Source organism: Eubalaena glacialis, chromosome 7, assembly GCF_028564815.1.
Source record: "Eubalaena glacialis isolate mEubGla1 chromosome 7, mEubGla1.1.hap2.+ XY, whole genome shotgun sequence".
In the NCBI taxonomy this organism is placed as follows: Eukaryota; Metazoa; Chordata; class Mammalia; order Artiodactyla; family Balaenidae; genus Eubalaena; species Eubalaena glacialis.
In genome coordinates, this window is record NC_083722.1 from 38,097,321 (window position 1) to 38,117,411 (window position 20,091).

General features: G+C 53.4%; 1 protein-coding gene across 3 annotated transcripts; it reads left to right on the plus strand.

Annotated features, from left to right (window-relative positions):
- The first annotated feature begins 15 nt into the window (after nt 1-15).
- Nucleotides 16-18,387, plus strand: MTCH1 (mitochondrial carrier 1). 3 transcript variants are annotated; one of them, XM_061196286.1, is made up of 12 exons: nt 16-363; nt 4,559-4,643; nt 7,777-7,883; nt 8,292-8,369; nt 8,737-8,794; nt 9,121-9,172; nt 10,685-10,744; nt 13,290-13,434; nt 15,507-15,554; nt 15,725-15,792; nt 16,071-16,146; nt 17,563-18,387. In XM_061196286.1, the coding sequence occupies exons 1-12, from the start codon at nt 43-45 to the stop codon at nt 17,632-17,634; spliced, it is 1,170 nt and encodes a 389-aa protein (XP_061052269.1). In that variant the 5' UTR covers nt 16-42; the 3' UTR covers nt 17,635-18,387. The 3 variants fall into 3 exon arrangements, with proteins under 3 accessions (XP_061052269.1, XP_061052270.1, XP_061052268.1); XM_061196287.1 differs by having other exon boundaries at nt 13,290-13,383; XM_061196285.1 differs by lacking the exon at nt 17,563-18,387 and adding an exon at nt 17,079-17,556.
- The last annotated feature ends 1,704 nt before the right edge of the window (nt 18,388-20,091 follow it).

Below are 20,091 nucleotides of genomic sequence, written 5' to 3' on the forward strand. Positions count from 1 at the left end.
GTCCCGTCACGTGACGGGGGAGTGACCTCGCCGCCCCTTGCCATGGGGGCTTCCGACCCGGAAGTGGCGCCCTGGGCTCGCGGCGGTGCCGCGGGGATGGCGGGAGCCGGAGCAGGAGCTGGAGCTCGCGGCGGAGCGGCGGCGGGGGTCGAGGCCCGGGCTCGCGATCCGCCGCCTGCACACCGCGCACATCCGCGCCACCCTCGGCCTGCGGCGCAACCCTCGGCCCGCAGGATGGACGGCGCATCCGGGGGCCTGGGCTCCGGGGACAACGCCCCGACCACCGAGGCTCTTTTCGTGGCGCTGGGCGCCGGAGTGACGGCGCTCAGTCACCCGCTGCTCTACGTGAAGCTGCTCATCCAGGTGTGGGGCCAGGGGCGCCATAGGGAGGTGGGGGCTGATAAGAAGGTGACAGGCCAGGATCTGGAGGAGGATGGGGGCGGGGGAGTCGATGGCGACGGATTTGAGGAGAGGGGCGGGGACGGCGGGTTGGTGCGCAGAAGGAGCGGGAGACGAGGAAAACGGTGAGGGATTTGGGGATGCAGGGGGCATGGGTTTGGGGATGCAGGAGAAGGGGGCAAAGGGGTCAGCGACAGATTTGGGAGAGGGTGGAAGGAACAAGGGATTTGGGGGTGCAGGGGAGGGGGCGATGGAACGGAGAGATAGGTTTGGGAGACGAAAGAATGGAGGCGATGGACTTGGACTAGGAGGGAAGTGGCAGCATTTTGGGGTGAAAGAAGAAACAACAGAATTGGGGGAGGGGTGGGAAGTTTTGGCGATTGGGTGGGGAGGAGGATTGGGGGCCAAGGCAGAATATTCAGAAGATGAGCACATATTTAGGGTGAAGGGGAGCAAGAGCTCTGGATTTGATAGAGATGGATTTAAAGCGGTTTGGGGTGGGGGGGACAAAGGACTGGGGGTCATGGCCAAAAATTTAGGAAAGAAAAAGGGGCCTCAGACGCCGGGGAGGAGGGGACGGGGGCACTGGATTTAACGGTGACGGAATTTGATGGGAGAGGCGGAGGCGAATCGGGTTACAGGAGATGGGGGCTCTGGATTTGATGGCGACGACAGATTTGATGGGAGGAGGGGACAGGATGACGTGCTTTGGGGGAGGGGAACAGATAGGGCGACGCAGTGGGGGAGGGGTAGTGGCGATTTGTCTGGAAAGGGGAGCCAGGAGGCTTTTAGGGGGAAAGGGATGACGCATTTGGAGGAGACCATTGAATTCACGGTTGGGGGTGGGAGCTGTATGGGGGGATGGGCTGAGGGGGTGGGCGTAGTGGAATTGGGCAGAAGGGCCAGTTGGAACACAGGGTGGCGGGATGTGTAGGGGCTGGCAGAAAATGAGGCCAAGGTAGGGTGTCTCTGGAATCGAGGCATGCAGGGGCACTTGGCATATTTGGTGGGACCAGCAGTGCCTTACAGATGAATTGGGCTGCTTGAGAAAGGGAGAGATGGAGCTGGAAGGGGGCGCCCGAGCTGAGGTGGAGGGAGTGCATTTGGCAGAATTAGGTGGGCATGACTGAGATGAGCACAGTGTAGATGTGGATGGTTTGGGCTTGGACTAATATCTGAAGATTTAGCCTAGAATTTTCAGTTAAGGGGGGGGCGGTTTGAGATGGAGACCTAACCAAAACTTGAGATTTGATTTGAGTTGAGGCAAATGGGTATCAGATTTACTGTCCTGATAATGGACTGAGACTGGGAGATACAGTTGGAATGAGAGGGACTTGAGAATAGGAGATACAGTTGGAATGAGAGGGACTTGAGAATAGGAGTAATTGAAATCTGGGGTCTGAGGAATGGGGGCAGTGGATTTTGGAGTGTGACAAGGAATGTGACAAAGAATGAGGAGATTCCTTCAGGGACATCACGGTGCCTGACTAGAATCTAATTGTGACTGAGATTTGGAAATGGCTGACGGGGGAAGGTTGAGACTGGCGTTTGGTTGTGATTTGGGAGTGAGGGCTGCTTTACTTATAAAAATTCAGGTTGTATTTGCAGCAATAGAGATTCCAGCTTTGGGAGAGAAATTGAGGCTTTGGAACTGGTGATACCTGAGATGAGAAGCAAGGATGATGGAGTGAGATTGGGTGAGGGCTGGGACTTCAGGGTGCCTGATAGGAGTGTCTGTGGAATGGAGGATGTTGGAGTACAAGGAATGGGGGGGGTGCTCCATGTGAAGGAACCTGGAAGTGGCTCCATCATTTGGACCTTGGTAGGTTTGGTTTACAGGAGAAGAAAATTGAAATAAGGGTCACTTGGAAAGGCAGTTGAGGAATGAGAGAGAATGGGGAATGAGGGAGGATAGGGAATTGGGGAATGAGGAAGTCCAGAGGGTGAGAAGAACTGTATGGGGGGTGGATAAGGATGGGTGAGCCCAGTTGGGGTGACTGAGGTGGCCTACCTGATGTGAACACAGCTGGTGCTGAGGGTAACATATTTGAGGGTGAAGTCTTTTTTTTTTTAATTAATTTATTTATTTTTGGCTGTGTTGGGTCTTCATTGCTGCACGCGGGCTTTCTCTAGTTGCGGTGAGCAGGGGCTACTCTTCGTTGCGGTGCGTGGGCTCAGTAGTTGTGGCACGCGGGCTGTAGAGCGCACGCTCAGTAGTTGTGGCGCATGGGCTTGGTTGCTCCACAGCATGTGGGATCTTCCTGGACCAGGGATTGAACCCGTGTCCCCTGCATTGGCAGGCGGATTCTTAACCACTGTGCCACCAGGCAAGTCCTTGAGGGTGAAATCTTAATGGGTATAGCTTGTGAATCAGAGATAACATCTTGCAAAAAGGAAGATCCCAGTTTGGGGTTGGATGGCAGGACTGGATTGGCAGATCTGGGGGTCGTCCCGATTAAGTGAGTAAGAATGCAGTGCCTGAGATCAGGGCTCATGGGTGTTAGAGATTTGAGGGACTGGCTCTGCCGGTATATGGTATAGAACCACAGCTTTGGCTGTGGTTAGGACTGGGTTAACAGATTTGGGGATGAAATTGGGTGAGTAGACTTGGGAACAAATAATTAGAACTTGAGAGTGAAGGGAATAGGAGTGAGATAGGGTCAGCGTGCCTTTGATAACACAGGTGGAAGTTAAGAAAATAGACTCAACAGATTTGGGAGCCATGGGGATACAGGATGAAGGGAACAAGCAGGTTTAAGGGTGAAATTGGAATCGATGGGCCCCCCCAGTTGTTGTGACTGGAGTGGATAAGGCAGCAAAAGAACATTGGCTCAGACTTGGAGTTGAGGGTGTAAATGGAATGCTGCCTGTATGAGAGAACAAAATCAAAGCAAAACTAACCTCAGAACCTTCGAGCTTTTAACCCAGAAGGGGAAAGGTCTGGAAGGGGAGGGCTAACTGCTTGGTCACCTGACCATCCCTTTCCTTCAACTCCCCTGGGCTAGATGTTTTTCTTTTAAGAAGTTCTCCATCGTGGAGGGAGTTTCTTAATTTATGATCAGTAATCTGTCATGTAGCTCAGAATCCCATCCATAACGGACAGCCTGAACTTCAAAACACTTGACTAAGGTGAGGAAGAAAGGAAATTGAGCCCCGAAAACACTGGAAGCATACCTAGTTCTATTTAAGGGAGAGCTTCCCAACCCTGCTGTTTCTACCCTCTTCCACATCCAAGAGGAGCTCTTCTGGTCCATGGATTTGTCTGGCCTGCTCTGAGGGACAGGGCTACGGCCCTGGTCCCCTGCCAGGGAAGGGCCTTCTCACACCCCACTAAGGCGCTGGTCTCCTAGACACCTTGCCCCTTGTGTGGCAGCAGAGAATCTTCTCATTAATCGGCAGCATAACAAATGGCCTCACCCCTCAGGAGAAGCCTCTCCTCCTCACAGAGGTTTGGGTGGCTTGGTCCTTCACCCACCCATGAGTTTAACACATACCTTAATTATAACCAGCATCTATACAGCAAGAATTATGATAACCCTGCAGAAATGACGGGGTCATTCTGTCACAGGGATATGGGGTGATCAAGATTAGATCACAGCTGAGGAATTGTTTGAGGAGCAGCTGGGATTTGAGGTGGCTGGGAGTGAGAGGGACAGATTTGTCGGCATCTACAGTGGGTACAGTAAGAAATTTGAGTGTGGGGTGAATGAGCTATCTGAAGTTTGGGGCTGAGATTTGGGTGTGATGTGTTTTGGTGTTGCCACATTTGGGATTGAGACTGGACTGATGTTTTAACCTGGCGATGAGAATTAACAGATTTTTTTCTGAGATGAGCATGGGGTTTGAAGTACATAAACATGGGGGGTTTCTGCACTGGAAATATCTGGAATTGGAAGGTAAGAATGTTGAGGGATGGGGTGACTTGGATTGTGGTAAGGGTGGTATCTGGGACTGGACATTTCTGTGCATTGGGAGATTACACGATGTTGACAGTTATAGACACTGATGAAATTTTGGGTATGTTTTGATGGGGAAAACATCAACAGAAATAGCATTAGACTTTGTGGGAGAAGAGTTAGAGGCCTGGGAAAGGTGAGAAGTAGTGAGACTGAATCAACAGTAGAATCTGACTTTCCCTTTGTATTTGTTGATTCTGAAGGTAGGTCATGAGCCGATGCCCCCCACCATTGGGACCAATGTGCTGGGGAGGAAGGTCCTCTACCTGCCGAGCTTCTTCACCTACGGTGAGTGTGCTTCCCAGGCAGGAAAGCCCACACCGAGAGAGACAAAAAAGAAGCGTCAAACAGGGAACAGGCCCAGGTGGCCCTGGGGAGCACGCTGGGCAGCATGGGGCACCCAGAGTCAGAGCTGGCATGGAAGAGGGGTCAGAGGCAGCAGGGTGTCAGGATGGGAGCAGGTGACCAACACAGCTTTCGTCCGGCTCCTCTGTGTGAGCTGCCAGCTGTCAGCCCAGGCAGCAGGATAGGCAGACAGGTGCCTGAGAGAGGGCAGTCCAGGACAATGGTCCCTGTCATCCCGGCCACCTCAGGCTGTGCCTGGAAGCGGGGGGTAGGGGGTGGTTTTCCTTTTTTTTTTTTTTTTTTTGCCTTCTGAGTAGTCTGGCTGCCCTTTTAGCAGTTCTTTTGCTTTCCTGCTCCTCCAGCAGGAGGCCCATTGGGGCCTCCTGGGTTCTTTTCTTTTGTCCTGTTCCCCTGCATTCCTCAGGCTGTGGTGCCTACTCACTCAGGCATCTCCATCCCCTGGGTGTAGAACAGTACATGGTGGGTCTCGGCTTCACCCCTGGTGTGCCCTCGTGAGCTGGTCGAGTTCAGGAAGGCTGCTAACTGCTCTGGCCCCATACTCCTTATCAGCTTCTTCATGCCCAGGCCCTCCATACAAGCACCCGCCCCCTCCACCCCCTGCAGCCTTGCCTGCCAGAGGGTCTCTCCATCAGGAAGCCCACCACGGTGGAGCTTCCCTGATGCCAGCAAAGCCCACCGGCTGCTCATCCCCTGACCCCCAGCTGGCCAAGGCCGTTTCAAATCCACCATCCCTGTCCCTCTCCCAGTCCCCACCCTTCCCAGACTTCTTTATTTTTTTTTATTTTTTATTTTTTTGGTCACACCACACGGCTGGCAGGATCTCAGTTCCCTGACCAGGGATTGAACCCGGGTCACGTCAGTGAAAGCCTGGAATCCTAACCACTGGCCACTAGTGAACTCCTCAGACTTCTTTAAATGTGTCTTTGCTCTCTGTGTTCACAGCCAGGCCGACCCTCTCACGCTCCCTCCACCTCTGCTCATCTTATCTGTTCAGTCAGGCTAGAATGTTCTCTGAAAATCTTTCTTTATGCCAAATAACTTGGGGCCTCGCCTCCTGTCACCTTTTTTTCACTTCACACCCTGCTGGCAGAGTCTGATGTCATGTTTCTCTTCTAGTTTTGCCACCTCATTGTTGAGTACAGTATAGAGCCAGGTGGACCGTGTCATTTTGCGGGGAAATCTGTTCATACTTGTTTCACTTAAAAGTTGTCAGTGGGGGAGGAGGACGTCACAGAATCAGGGAGGCACCCCCCACTGTAGTGCAACGAAGCCGGTATACAGAGCGACGCTGGATTTGCGGGAGGCCGGGGTGGCGGGCTGCCAGCCCCTACGTGTGATTCCTCCATACACCACTATGCAGGCTCTAGCCATAGAGAGGTTGGAACCCAGATCATCTCTGTTCATGTCACATAGTCATTCCCGAAAGGACTCAGGGCAGAGGGGTCTTGACAATCATCTTACTGCCTCTTGCAAAGATGAGCAGAGTTCTGAGGTGCTCCTCCCGCCCCCCCCATTTATATAAATGTTGTTTCAGTGCAGATGGTGTTGGGGAGGGGGCTCAGCTGTCTGACTGTCTAACGACTGTCTGGACGGGGTCTACTACTCCCCGTCAGCTATGAAAAGCGCCACAGCTGCCATGACATTCTTTGGTGTTCTCCCGGAAAGAACTTCCTGGAGAGTTTTCAGGGACTGCAGAGAAACCATGGAATGATGGAGCCCCTTGCCAGCCAGGGGGCCCTTTGGGCCCACAAAGGCCTCTGTAGACGTTTCTGCATACCTTTGTCTGCTCTCACTTGTTCGTAATTCAGCTCTGAGATGGGGAGAAGTAGGGGTCCTTACTCCCTTTTTTTCTGGCTAGGAAATTGGATGGAAAGAGGTTAAGTGTCCTGCTGGAGACCACACTCAGGCTTTATCCCGCCAGCTCTCCCTTCTGCTGACTGGCTCTCCCCTCCCCCAAAATAAACCTTCCTTCTGCCTGTTCACTCCGTGAAGCAGGGCATCCTGGCCACGTCGCCCAGTGTCCTCTCTCCGCCTACTCCTCTCTTTCCAGCACCACCCCAGTCTCAGGAAGCCAAACATGCAGGTACCAGGTGCTCTCAGGACCAGGGGAAGCCCATACAGCTGCCACATGGAATTGCTGTTGGCAGACATGTGGCAGAGGAGAGAACGGCACCCTCCCTTGCTGGTTCCCGCCACTGTGCGGTGCTGGAGAGCTAAAGTCTTGGGTTGAGGGGAGCACATTGTCTGAGGGAATGTTCTGCCAGCTTCCAGGTATGCAGGTTTATAAAAATACGTCTCCTTTTTGAACATCATTTAAAAGTTGATATTGAATAAAACAGCAAAACATTAAGAAAGTATCCTTTTAGAGACCCAAACAAAAAAAGCACTGACTCAAACAGGGTCAGGGTCCAGCTTCCCTGACCAGTTAAGTTTTTTTCTATAGAATAGTTCATTGGTGCCTCTGTTTTAGTTACTTCTCCACTGGCTTTCCCCCCTGTAATTAATAACTGCCAGTAGGTGCCAGGTGGGATCCTGGATGCAGCACAGTGACGAGGTGGGAATGGCCCTCTCCGTGGCATGCTCAAAGGACACTCTTGAGCCTTTCCCCTGGGAGCCCTTCCTTTTCCTTTTTCCCTGCCTTAGGTTGCAAACTTCATCACCGCTTGCGGTTGCCGTTTTCCATTTTTTCTTTTCCCAGAAAAAAACATTTTTTATAAGCAACAGAATTGGTTCCTAGGTTGCAACACTTAAGTTGCTGAGTTGAGAAACTGTAGCTAAGTTTGCCAAGTAGATTTTCCAAACTACAAAAAGAAAAACATATGAACTTGTTCGTCAGAAAAATATGTTTTGAAGGTTTTACAAAAAGAAATGGGCTAGAGAAGATGTTTGGGGGTGGGGCCCGATTGCTTCCGGGGTCCTGGACGGTGCTCCCTTCTGTGACTGAAGTCAGCAGGTACTGAAGAAGGACAAGCTGCGTCTGGTCTGGGTGTGAATGTGACCCAGGAGTGGGTGCGTCTGGGCTGGACGTGACGCTGCCACCTCTGCTTTCTTGTAGCCAAGTACATTGTGCAAGTGGATGGGAAGATAGGGCTGTTCCGAGGCCTGAGCCCCCGGCTGATGTCCAACGCCCTCTCCACCGTGACCCGGGGCAGCATGAAGAAGGTGAGCCCGGGGCGAAGCCAGGACCAGTTGCCCGAGGTTCCCCCGAGCCCCCTGCCACCCCTGGAGGCAGCCATGTGCACCAGTCCTGCTTCTCGGTTCCCAGACTGGTCAGGGCTCCACCCCAGCACCAAGGCCAGACTCCAAGCCCTGGTGGTCCAACGCCAAGTCTCCTCAATTGGAAAGGTCCCTGCCTCACCATCTGCCTGCTTTCTTACAAATGTGACACTAGGCAGGGACTTTCTCCCCCCTAGCTCCAGCCCCAGGGGGTTACCCGAGGCGGGCCCAGCTAATGGACATGGCCAAGAAAATAGTAGGAGCTGTTTCCTGCCCTCACCATCCCTTCAAAGTTACATCGAAGAGGCACACCTGTATTTTGCTTTTGATCCACCTTTGTTCTTTGCATCTCAGGTTTTCCCTCCAGATGAGATTGAGCAGGTTGCCAACAAAGATGACATGAAGACTTCTCTGAAGAAAGTGGTGAAGGAGGTGGGTACCTGGAATTGGAGAGGGGAGCCTGATTATCTCTCACTGCCCAGTTGGGCAGGTCATTGAAGAGTCACAGTTGGGGCCTGCTGTGTGCACAGTGGGGTAGGATGTGGAAGGAGCCCCAGCAGGGCCACTGCAGGGAATCACAGAAAGCCTCTCAGCCGCCACGGGACCTGGCCTGGGAACTGGCAGCAGTCCTGGGTAGAGGGAATTTTGCGGGGGTGACAAGGGGGGCCATCTGAGGTAGACCGACCCCACATGCGTGCTGCAGGATCCCAGTTTTTCCCCTGTAAATGCTTGTAGCTCCCCGTGAGCACCAGTTCCAGAGACAGGCCAGACCAAGTCCCCGCCCTCTGCTCTCTTGCAGACCTCCTATGAGATGATGATGCAGTGCGTGTCCCGCATGCTGGCCCACCCCCTGCATGGTGAGCCGCCCCATTGGAGACTGCATCTCAGCCGTGGGGTGACCCCTCATGGGCTGTAGACGGGCAGCGGTAGAATTACTGGGAAGTAGTATCACTGGAATTGGCTGGGAGTTCAGTCCAAAGGGAGCTGGGGCTCTTCCCAGGCAGAAGAAATGGGATGCCGTGGTCATGGGGTGTGATGGGGAATCCCAGGGGCCCTCCTCTCCTCCCGCGCTCTGACACGGGCCGTGTTGTGCAATGGCCACTGTGCCGGGCACCCCACCCACAGCTGGGGAGTCTTGGGCTTTGGCCACCATGTCACCTGTGTGTGTTTTCTCTTTCCTCAGTCATCTCAATGCGCTGCATGGTCCAGTTTGTGGGACGGGAGGCCAAGTACAGGTGGGTAATTCTTCTCAGGGTTGGCAGGAGTGGCCCTGTCACTATTCAGAGTCTGCCAGGACAGGCCGTACTGGGGTCAGCTGCTGCCCCGTTTCTGCCCTATTTCTTATGTGCCAGCTTCAGAGGAATGGGGTAGTGGCTTCCATAGTCTGGGTCCAGGGGTATTTTCTCCCTCTCTTGTCTGGGGCAGCCCTGGATGAGCCTAGATGCCCTACAGAGAGGTGAGTAGGATTGGAGTCCAGTTGGATTAGGAGTCCTGGCGGGGTTCCCTCCTAGACCCCCTAGGTTATGCCCTAGCCCTTTTTCCAGCTGTCACAGAAGCCAGCTTAGAGTTCATTTCATCCTCTCCTAAGCGGCCGTCCACCCCATGGCCTTGGGGCTTGGCCCTTCCATTGTTTACCAAATATTTACCCAGCACCTGCCATGCCTGGCACTGAGCTGGGTCTGTAGGGGCATAGGTGTGTTGACACAGTCCTTCCCTGTGGCACTTGTGCCCTCCCTGCCCCTCTGAGGCTCAGTGCAGGACAAGAGGTGGGTCCTGGAGGCTTGTGGCAGGAGTACATGCATCTGTTATCCTTCCTCGCTCAGATTCTCATTTCCTGGGTTCAGTTGTTTGCTGCTGCTGTCCTTGGGGCCACTGCCCCAGGAAGCTTGGCTGCCATGGTGCCTCATTTTGAGTTCACTAATGGGAAATTGGCCCATTCCCCCAGTGGGCTTAGAACCCAGTGGGCTGAGCCACTGTCCTGAGAGGAAGGGTAGTGGGGCCTAGCAGGGCTCTGGCTCCCACCGTCTTTCTCCTAGGCCACCCTGGCCCTCTCGGCTTCGCAGAGCCTCTATGCAGAACAGGTCACTTGGCATTGTCACAGGTCACAGAGGCTGCACTTGAGCCTCCTTTGCATTTCACACCTAAGGCATCCCAGCCTGTCCTGTGATCTCTAACAGGCTGCAGTGGGCAGGGTGCGCATCCCCGAGTTCCCTGCTGGGGAGGGCCAGATGCCTTTTCCTAAGCTGCGTCTGTGCTGTCTGATTGCAGGGCCTCCTGCTGCAGGGCCCTGTATTCCTTCTCTGCCCTCTGGGAAGGTGCTTCTCTCCACTCGCCACCTCTCCTCCTCTCTCTGTGGGACATGCAGGCTTCTTTGCCAGAAGGTTGTTCAGCCAGAAGTAAGCACTAGGGCCAGGCAGGAGAAGTTCCCGTCACCTCTGCAGCAGCCCAGGCTAGAAGGTTCATTCCTACATTCCAGATCCATAGAAAAAAGCAGTAGAGAACTGGAGTTCTGCCCCTATGGGTGGTTGGGTTTCCCCAGTCTCCATAAACTGCGTAGACGCTCTCTCACTCCCAAACAAGAGCTGTAGTCATCTCCACTTGGGTTCTGCCTGGTGACAGAGAATGCCCCCTCCCCATCCCGGCAAGGATTGGATGGCTCTGAGCAAGGGTGGCAGGCTCTGCTCCACACCAGGGCACGGGCTTCTCCAAGGTGCCCGGGTGACGTTGTATCCCTGTGTTCTCCACAGTGGCGTGTTGAGCTCCATTGGGAAGATTTTCAAAGAAGAGGGGCTGCTGGGATTCTTTGTGTACGTGAGTTTATACACCCCATAACTGGCCACGGAGCATGGCTCTACTAACAGGCGCATTCTCAACCCTCAGGCCACAGCTGTTGGCCTCAGACTAACCACAGGGCTCTGTCCCTGCCTGAGCAGCTGCACCTTGGCCCGTAGAGCTCCATGGCCTATGCGAGCTACGGATCATCGGGAACAAAGCTGCCCAGCCCTGTCCACATCGCGGCTTACACAGAAATGGTACTGTTTGTCCAGCACGCTGGGGATGGGGGTGGCCAAAACCACACCCCCGACCCCACTGTCCCCGTCCATGTGCTCCAGGGCTGGGGGTGCGCACGAGGCTGGTCTTCAGGTCTTCCATCGTCCTTGGTTTCACTGCTGAAAAGTCACTGAAAATCTGTGACTTGGGCTGAAGGTCAAGCCCGGGCAGCTCACAGGCTGACTCCAGCTGATGGATCCTGTTTGACATAGCACTTCTGAGAAATTAGTTCTTCATATTCAACATTTAGGATGTTTCACATAACAATCCCTATTTCTGGCTTCTCTTAAAAAGTCAAGACCTGGCCGTGCTGGGTCTGTGTTTCTGCAGAGCAGATGTCTTCAGGGCACACAATCTCCTGAGGGCCCCGGACCCCCTTCCCTCCTTGGTGTCTCACACCCATCTTACTCCACCTGTAAAGAAAGCTCACACCGAAAAGACTGTAAACTACAAACAGAACCCAAAATCCAGGTCTGACAAATATTTTTTGTTTTGCTTTTTTAAGGTCTCGGCAGAGACATACATGCTGTTAAGTGCACAGTACACTAGACATGGGGCTCTCTGTTAACTCATCTCGTGGTTTCGTCATCGGCCAGGTGTTCTATGTGTAGGTGTGTGTGTGTGTGTGTGTGTACATGTATGTGGTTCTCACTAGGAGGTGATTTTGCCCCAGGGGACATCTGTAATGTCTGGAGACATCTTTTGATGGTCACAGCTGGGATCTAGTGGGTGGAGACCAGGGATGCTGCTAAACATCCTGCAGTGCAGAGGTCAGCCCCCATGACAAAGAATCATCCAGCCCTAAAGGTCAATAGTGTCAAGGTTGATAAACCTTGATTTATATACGCACATATTCATATGTATATTCATATCTATGTATATGTACACATACGTATGGGTGTGCATATATATGTGTGTGAATAAATATTTGCTTGTGTGACTGGTGCTTCAGACCCTAAAACACTACATATCACCACCTCTGGTGTTTTTCACACTCACTGTATACATTCTTTTCTGGTGTGTGAGTAGGATTCCCACACAACAGATACCTTACCCATTGGGTTCTTTTTTTTCTTCATGTGTTTGTAGAACAGGTGATGTACGTACTCAGAAAGCACTGAGTGTACCTGTGAAAAGTCAGTCTGAGCACAGGTGGAAGCAACAGGATTGGAAATTGCATTCATGAAGGTTCACTTTATTCACATCTCTCATATCATAGATGTGTTACAGGTACTTTGAACTTTCAGATATTTTGAAATAAGATTTTTGAAAATTCAAAAATCATAATTCTGTGTCCTCTCTCCAAGAGACAGCCGTTCTCCTGGAGATCTTTCCATGTCCTTCTATATCTAAACAAGCAAATAAACACATTAAAAAAAAAAACCCACAAGGGCTTCCCTGGTGGCGCAGTGGTTAAGAATCCGCCTGCCAATGCAGGGGACACAGGTTCGAGCCCTGCTCCGGGAAGATCCCACATGCCGCAGAGCAACTAAGCCTGTGCACCACAACTACTGAAGCCCACGCGCCTAGAGCCCGCGCTCCGCAACAAGAGAAGCCACCGCAACGAGAAGCCCACGCACTGCAACGAAGAGTAGCCCCCGCTCGCCGCAACTAGAGAAAAGCTCGCACAAAGCAACAAAGACCCAACGCAGCCAAAAATAAAGAAAAAGGAAAAAAACCCCAAAACCCACAAGTATCACACAGGACCCACTGGTCTCAATCTGGCTTTTTCCCTCAGCACTGTATCTTAGGGAAACTTCACATTAGTGTGTAGAGATGCGCATTCTAAAGGCCATCACTTTAAAAGTCAGCCCTCCTTGTAAAAGCTTGCATGGAATGTTTTTAGTGGAACATTCCAGGGGTGAATACAGGTGCACTGAGCAAAGTGTTTTGTGAGAGTGGATTGGGTAAAAAGGCCAGGAGAGGACTGCTAACGTGTAGGTACTCTTTCATAATCTGCATTGGAAAATCCCGGATTTTGCAACATTCACGTCTTAAGGCCCAGCTTCTGTGGTTTGAACACCGCTTGTGAGTGTTCAAAGCTTAAGCTTAACTTGTGCTGTCAGATGTAGCATATAACACACATAACACCCCCCACTCCCCGTGGAGAAAGGAACACTGCTTTCCTGCTGTGGATAGCTGCTGGCCCATGTGGCCCCTGCGGGCTTCCTTCCCGAGGTGGTGCTGGTGGACATGCTGAAGTTTTGAGCTTGGAACATCCTTGCCTGCTTCCTGGGTGTGGAGCCCCCAGGAATTGTTCTCTTCCCTCCCCTGCTCACCTTTGCTCACCTTGTTTTTTAGCGGCTTAATCCCTCACCTCCTGGGAGATGTGGTTTTCTTGTGGGGCTGTAACCTGCTGGCCCACTTCATCAATGCCTACCTGGTGGATGACAGCGTGAGTGACACCCCAGGGGGGCTGGGGAACGACCAGAATCCAGGTTCCCAGGTTGGTTGGAACAAGGACTTGTCCATCTTTCCATGTACTGCTGATGCCCAGGGTCTGGGGCAGACTTGAGGACTCTGGGATTCTGAGTACTGGCCCCTAGGGCTGGAGAGGGCCTCCGGGGAGGGGTTTGAGGAGAAGACTCTGGTTGTCCCTGGGTCAGCTTTGCCTCCGAGGAGAACGGCCTCGAGAGAGGAGGTCGCTAACAAGACGTAGAGGGGTTTATGGAATGCCCGTCCCTGGGCAGCTTTAGGTCACACAGACCCTAGCTTATCCATGGCTAGTCTGAGGCAGTGACCCAAACCAAACTAGGGATCCCTGGTAAATCAGGAGGTAGACCAGCTAATAATAACCCTTGAACTTCCGCTCAGTGTTTTAGGCTTTTTCAAGCCCTTTAGAGAACATTATGACATTTGATCCTGACAGGACCTCAGTTGTGAAAGGAACAGCAAGTATAACATCCTATTTTACAGACAGATGAGACCCAGAGATTGAAGGGCTCTCCTGGGGCCCTTGCCTGCGAATTGATGGGGCTGGGACTAGTTCTTTCCCTCAGCCAGGCTGAGGGTGCTTCAGTCAGCTAGGAAGTGTACCGTGCGGGTGCACCCGACTCTTGTTAGCAGTGCTCTACACAGCCTGGTATGCACAGACCTCTCGGCAGATTGGGCCAGGCACGGGGAGGCCTTGGTCCTTCTAAAAGGCACTTGTTGAGGAAAGGTTTCTGGGGATCTGATAGGTCAGCTGGTTCTGCCTGACCCAAGATAAGAGTTGGGGAGCAGTGATAGCCAGGGGTTCCTGGGAGCCAGACATTCTAACAGCGGGAATCAGCCACCCTCGGAGGCTGGGTGAGGGACTGGGGACCTGTCTGCCAGAATCACCTTGTTGGGGTGGGCGGGGTTCATAGTCTCCGTGTGTCTGTGTCTGGGCCCCAGAATGGCAGTTCCGGGGTGGGAGTGGTCTGGGACAGAGTCTGGTGAGGGGTGCCTCTGAGAGCTCGCAGCTGGGGCAGAGGGAAACTGGCCATTTGAATTGGGTAGGTGAGTCTTGTTGGCCTTTTAATGTGAGCAGATTCCAGTTGCTCCATAGAGAGCAGCTCCCACCTGCAATTACAGTAGCACAACAGTGCCCCTTTCTCAGGGGCGTTATGGGTGGGTCAGCTGCTGCCGTCACGTACAGAGCAAGCCTGGGACAGCTGGGGTGCCTTGAGGGGGAGGGGTGTCCCACAGCTGATTGGTTCCTCCAGTCCAAGTGGGCAGGTGTTTGACCAGGGGCTGCTGCACTTACCTCACTGAGAACAGCAGTCGACACTTCACTGAAAGTAATTTTTCATGTGCTTTTCTGTGTGTGGCTTAAAGGCTCTAAGGTGAGGCTGCCACTCAGGCAGAGGGCTGAGCAAATCTCCGCCCAGGGTTGCAGGGCATCCATCGGGTGGGATGACCATGTCACAGGAAGCTGAGGGATAGGTAGTCACCCTTTGTAGTTCGGGGCTGTTTCATGGGCAAAGTTGAATTCAGGAGTTGGGGCCTGAAGGGGGCGAGAGTTTGGTGAGGTAGGGTGGCAGTAAGCCCGGGGTTCCCCTTCACCTTTTGCTACAGGACCCAGGATTCTGTGTGCAGTTCAGATGGGTGCCTGACTTTCCATTCAGTAAGCACTTACTGTGCGCTGAGCCCTGGGCAGGCACTGATCAAGGCAAACAAAGGCCCAGCCCTCGCAGCTTACAGCTCAGAGGAGGTTACGCAGGCCACAGCCCGTGATCCCACCTACCTCGTCTCCCGCTCACCATCCCTGACTGGGTCACAGAAGGCCCTCCAGTCAGGATATCCCACTTCTGCCTCCCAGATCTTCTCTTGGCTCTGACTACCAGGCCACAGAAGCCGCTGGCAGGCCCTGAAAGGGAGTGCAGCGTGTGCAGCGGGCGTGTGAGGAGCCGAGTGCAGAGGGGGTGTGAGGCCAGTGCGGAGGGCGAGGTGAAGGGGGTGCAGACCAGGCAGCGCCGACGGGGCCGGGGCCTGCATGTTTGAAGTCTGCATCCTGAGGTACCTGGGGCAAACCAGTCTCCCTTTTTGTCTTTTCAGTTCAGCCAGGCCCTGGCCATCCGCAGCTACACTAAATTTGTGATGGGGGTAAGTCTGGCCAGCTGCTCTTCCCACTGAGCGGGGGGCCTGGGCGGGGCTTCGGAGGCCAGCTCTGGAGATGGCTGGAGGCAGGCCTCAGTCTAGGGTGTGCCTGCTCCTGGAGCCCGGGCCAGGGGCTGGTGGTAGGTGGGCTCACTGACCCTCAGGTCTCCCTGCAGATTGCAGTGAGCATGCTGACCTACCCCTTCCTGCTAGTCGGTGATCTCATGGCTGTGAACAACTGCGGGTAGGTGTGTGCTCCTCCGCAGGCACCGTGCCAAGGCTGTTGAGGGGACCTGGCTTAGCCCGTCCAGTGCCCTGCCCCCTCCCACCTGCTCTATGTGTGGGCTCGGCCCACCAGGCCCCCTGGCTTCCTCTGGGATTCATCGCACCGCTTTGGGAGGAATCTGTCTTTCGGTATGGGGGTGGTGGCAGCCCCAAGCCGTTCCTTCATGAGGGCTCCTTTTCCTTAGCTGATCCGTCTCCCGCTGTTCTCTGGATCTAACATGCTCTCCTTCCCCGCAGGCTGCAGGCCGGGCTACCCCCTTATTCCCCAGTGTTCAAATCCTGGATCCACTGCTGGAAGTACCTGAGTGTGCAGGTAAGCCTGCTCTCCAGGGAGGTTTTTCTCACTTATCCACCACATCAGTCGGATGGAAAGGTTTTGTGGACTCTTCATTACGTTAAGAAAGTTAAGGGGTTGTCATGGAATCCGATGTTGTAAGGAGGATAAAGAGAATGTAGACTTTTGGTTTGAGGCATTTAAATTAAATGTTCACTTTATTTTGTTGGATTGGCCAAAAAGTTCATTCGGTTTTTTTCTGTAACCTGTAGAAGGGATTTGAGGTGGTCAGATCTGAATTTGCTTAAGAATTAGACATCAGACAAGGTCTTCTTTTCTTCAACTCTCAAATACTCTTAGAACAAGTATGAGGAAGCCCACAGGGTAGGTGGTGAAGCCCAAGAACTTCTTATACCTCAAGTAACGGGATGGAAACACACCTGGCATGTTGGAGGCCGGCCCCTCCCTCCAACCATGCAGGATGCCCCAGGTGCCCAGGAGAGCCTGAGGGGGGAGCTGGGCCATGTGGTGAGCTTGGCGAGGGTGCCAGTCTTGAAGTCTTTGTGTTCTATGCCCAAGCACCCTCCTGCTGGCTGGAGCTCTGGGTCAAGGATCCAGGTGGCTGGCCCAGCACAGATCCCTGCCTTTTCCTGGCCTTGGTTGGCTTCAGAGTAAAATGGGGCAGTGGCTTGGGCAGGAGGAGCTAGCACACTGACTGGCCTCAAGGTTGAGAAAAGGACTGATAGGAGGAAAGCAGGGAGGCCAGAGACAGACGCAGGCCTTCCAGCGAATCCAGTTGGTCCTACATCCATCACGTCCTCTAGTGTTGGAGGAGCCCCAGTCCACTTGGGCTCTGAAGCCAGAGGGCAGTGGGTCTCCATTGGGGGTTTCCTACTCAGTAGCCCGGTCAATACTGGACACCCGGGACTTCCCTGGTGGCGCAGTGGTTGAGAATCTGCCTGCCAATGCAGGGGACACGTGTTCGAGCCCTGGTCCAGGAAGATCCCACATGCTGCGGAGCAACTAAGCCCGCGAGCCACAGCTACTGAGCCCATGCGCCACAACTACTGAAGCCTGCGTGCCTAGAGCCCGTGCTCCGCAACAAGAGAAGCCACCGCAATGACAAGCCCGCGCACCGCAACGAAGAGTAGCCCCCGCTCTCCACAACTAGAGAAAGCCTGCGTGCAGCAACGAAGACCCAACACAGCCCAAAATAAATAAATTAAAAAAAAAAAAATACTGGACACCCTGTGGCATGAAATAAACTGCTCCCTTGTGCTTCAGCACAGAGCAGATTCTGACCTTGCCCTCAGGAATGCAAACCTAGGCCCTGTATCTCCGACTCTGGGGTCTCTGAGCTACTGGACCCTTCTTTGTCTTTCGCTGGCCAGGCTCTGGGGTGGGATGAGAAGCATGGCCTCCCTTTCACTGACCCTACTGCTCCTTCCAATCCAGGGCCAGCTCTTTCGAGGCTCCAGCCTGCTTTTCCGCCGAGTGTCATCAGGATCGTGCTTTGCCCTGGAGTAACCTGAATCACCTAAAAAAAACCACGCTGTCTCAGCCTGGCCACCGTGGGTGAGGCCTGATCATCTCGGGGCACCTGTAAGACAACCAACCCAGCAACACCTAGATGTGCTCCAGCACAGCTGGGCTTCGGTTTCCATATATGCCATGTGTCTGTCCAGAAGTAGGGGTTGGGTGGGGGTGAGGCTGCGTCCAGTGGATTGGTCACTGTTAGACCTGGGGAAGGTGGGGTGGGGCTGGGGAATTGGGGCAGAATCCCCTTACTTTGCAGATTTCCTGAGTCTGCCTTGTGCAGGGGGCCAAAGAATGGCTTGTGGAGGCCCACGTTGGATGGGCAAAGGCTCATGAAGTCAGGTCCCAACCCCCATTCACACCCCTCGAGTCAGCCCCAGCTCTCATCCTGCAGCTCAGCTGGGAGTTTCACTCTCTTGCTTTGTAAATAAGGTGTGATCCCCTTTCACGAGGCCACCATCACGTCCAGGCCTTTGCTAGGAGGCTGTCTTCGTTTTTCTCAACACTACTTTTCTGATAAGGCAGCACCTTCTGAAAGGGAAATCATGTGACTGCTCAGAACGTGTCCTTCTCGTCAAATGTTCATTGGTTTAATGGTGATGCCTTACGTGCAGGATATGGTTACCTGTGCACTTGTGAACACCCAGATGTTAGGCAGATCAGTGTCTATTCCTATCCAGTTTAAAGTTCCTAATAAGATTTGACCCTTTCTCCCTCAAATAAATGCATTGGTGGTGATTTGGAGCTTTGTGGGGAGTCTCTTATTTTTATGAGCTTAACTGTCTGCAGGGTCTTTCTCAGTCCTTTGTGGCTGTGTGAGAACGGTTGTGTGTAAAGTGACAGGACTCTGGGCAGCCTGGCCTGGGCATGAGAAGTGCCCGGGCTTGGTGTAGATCAGCCGGGCAGCAGGCCAGGGGGGGTTGAGGGGGGCAGGGCGAAGGCTCGGGTCATTGGGTGGTTTTCTGAATTAGACAAGCCGAGACTCCAGTTCACAGAGCAACAGCTAGTGCCTAGGCCTCTTCCCAGGGAGACAGGAGCTCTAAAGGTCCTCCCAGCTTCAGAAAATGTTCCACCCAAACCCCCAGCTGTCCTCTCAGACTGTTTGCAGATGACTTTGTCGGGTTTTACCAAGTCGGTTGGTGTAGCAGTCCCGTGGTTACAGCAGCAGGAGTGGACACAGGCCCAGCTGAAGCACTGAGCTTGGCCTTCTCTGGAAAAGGCAAAGCTCCCTTCATTTGCTTCTGCCCAACATTTGCTTTTGCCTATAAACAGGCAGAACTTACAAATGGAACATGCTGGCCCCTAGAGACCGTGGGCTTCCAGCTGATGAGGTTTTAATACCAGTTGAGGGCCAGCTTGCTTCCCCAAATGTTTCTCTGCCCTTGCTCTAGGGGAGATGGCTTCGGAGAGCTGGGGTTTGGGACTTTGGTCACACTTCCTCACAGGTATGGGCTGGGTCATGCCCAGGGAAGGCCCTGGGATGCTTTTGCAGAACTGGTTTTCCCCATTGGCCTAGTAACAGTTGCCCCAGTTTACCTTACGTATCCTTGTTCCTCAGGAACACGGGAGCATGCCTGTGCAAGTATCCTGTAAATGTACATTGGTGGGGGTTACTAAGATCTCACACTCACTTCAGACAGCTGAAGTGGCAGAGAGGGAAAGCACATGGCAAGGTGAGCAGGCCAGGCCTCGCTGGCACCAATTCTGTAGAGGAGGAAGGCCCCTTAGAGGCACGTCTGCCACATGGCACATGACCTTTCTCTAGCCCAGTGAGGTTTCCCATGGCACTGACCACTGCCCTGGGGTAACTTTCTTCCCATTGCTCCACCCTCAAGTCCTGTTTTTGCAGCAGTTCCTTCCTGTGGTCCCCCAGATTCAGGAGTCTGAGCTGAGCCGGTCCTGAAGAGCCCCTCTCTCTGACAGCCACCTCCTCCTAGGTGTCTGGAGAAGCCACCAAGGTAAAGAGCCAGCCTGGGTGGGCCTGTCGAGTCACTTTGAGGAGAGGCAGTGCCATTCCCAGGTAATACCCTGGGATTTCTGAATTTCAGGGTCTTGACTACATTTCCCAGGTTATCTTCCACCCAGAAACAGCAAGAAAATCACCTTTGATGCTCTGTCTCTGTTTTTAGTTGAGCAAAGTACAGGTTTTTATTCCTAACCATTTTCAGTTCGGTATTAAGGTGCGTGTGTTGTGTATGGTAAATGCTCCCTTTGTCTCCTGGACCTTTCATTCTTTGAGGGCTGAAGCCTCACCTGCTCCCCTCCCCCAACCCCCCCTAGCACCTGGCATGTTTCCTCTCAGTCCTGGAAACTAGAGTGACAAGGTCCTTATCTGAGAAAGGAGATTGGGTTGAATTGGGGGGGGAGGGGTGTGTGGGGGGAGCTGAGCTGTCAGCAAAAGGAGGGGTGACAGGAGTGGGAATGTCCCTGTGGGGAGCCAGTTACCTC

Coding starts and splice junctions, on each gene's coding strand:
- MTCH1 (XM_061196285.1), top strand. CDS start 43: ATGGGGGCTTCCGACCCGGAAGTGGCGCCCTGGGCTCGCGGCGGTGCC. Junction 8,370..8,736: donor TGAAGAAAGTGGTGAAGGAG/GTGGGTACCTGG, acceptor GCTCTCTTGCAG/ACCTCCTATGAGATGATGAT. Junction 9,173..10,684: donor GGACGGGAGGCCAAGTACAG/GTGGGTAATTCT, acceptor TGTTCTCCACAG/TGGCGTGTTGAGCTCCATTG.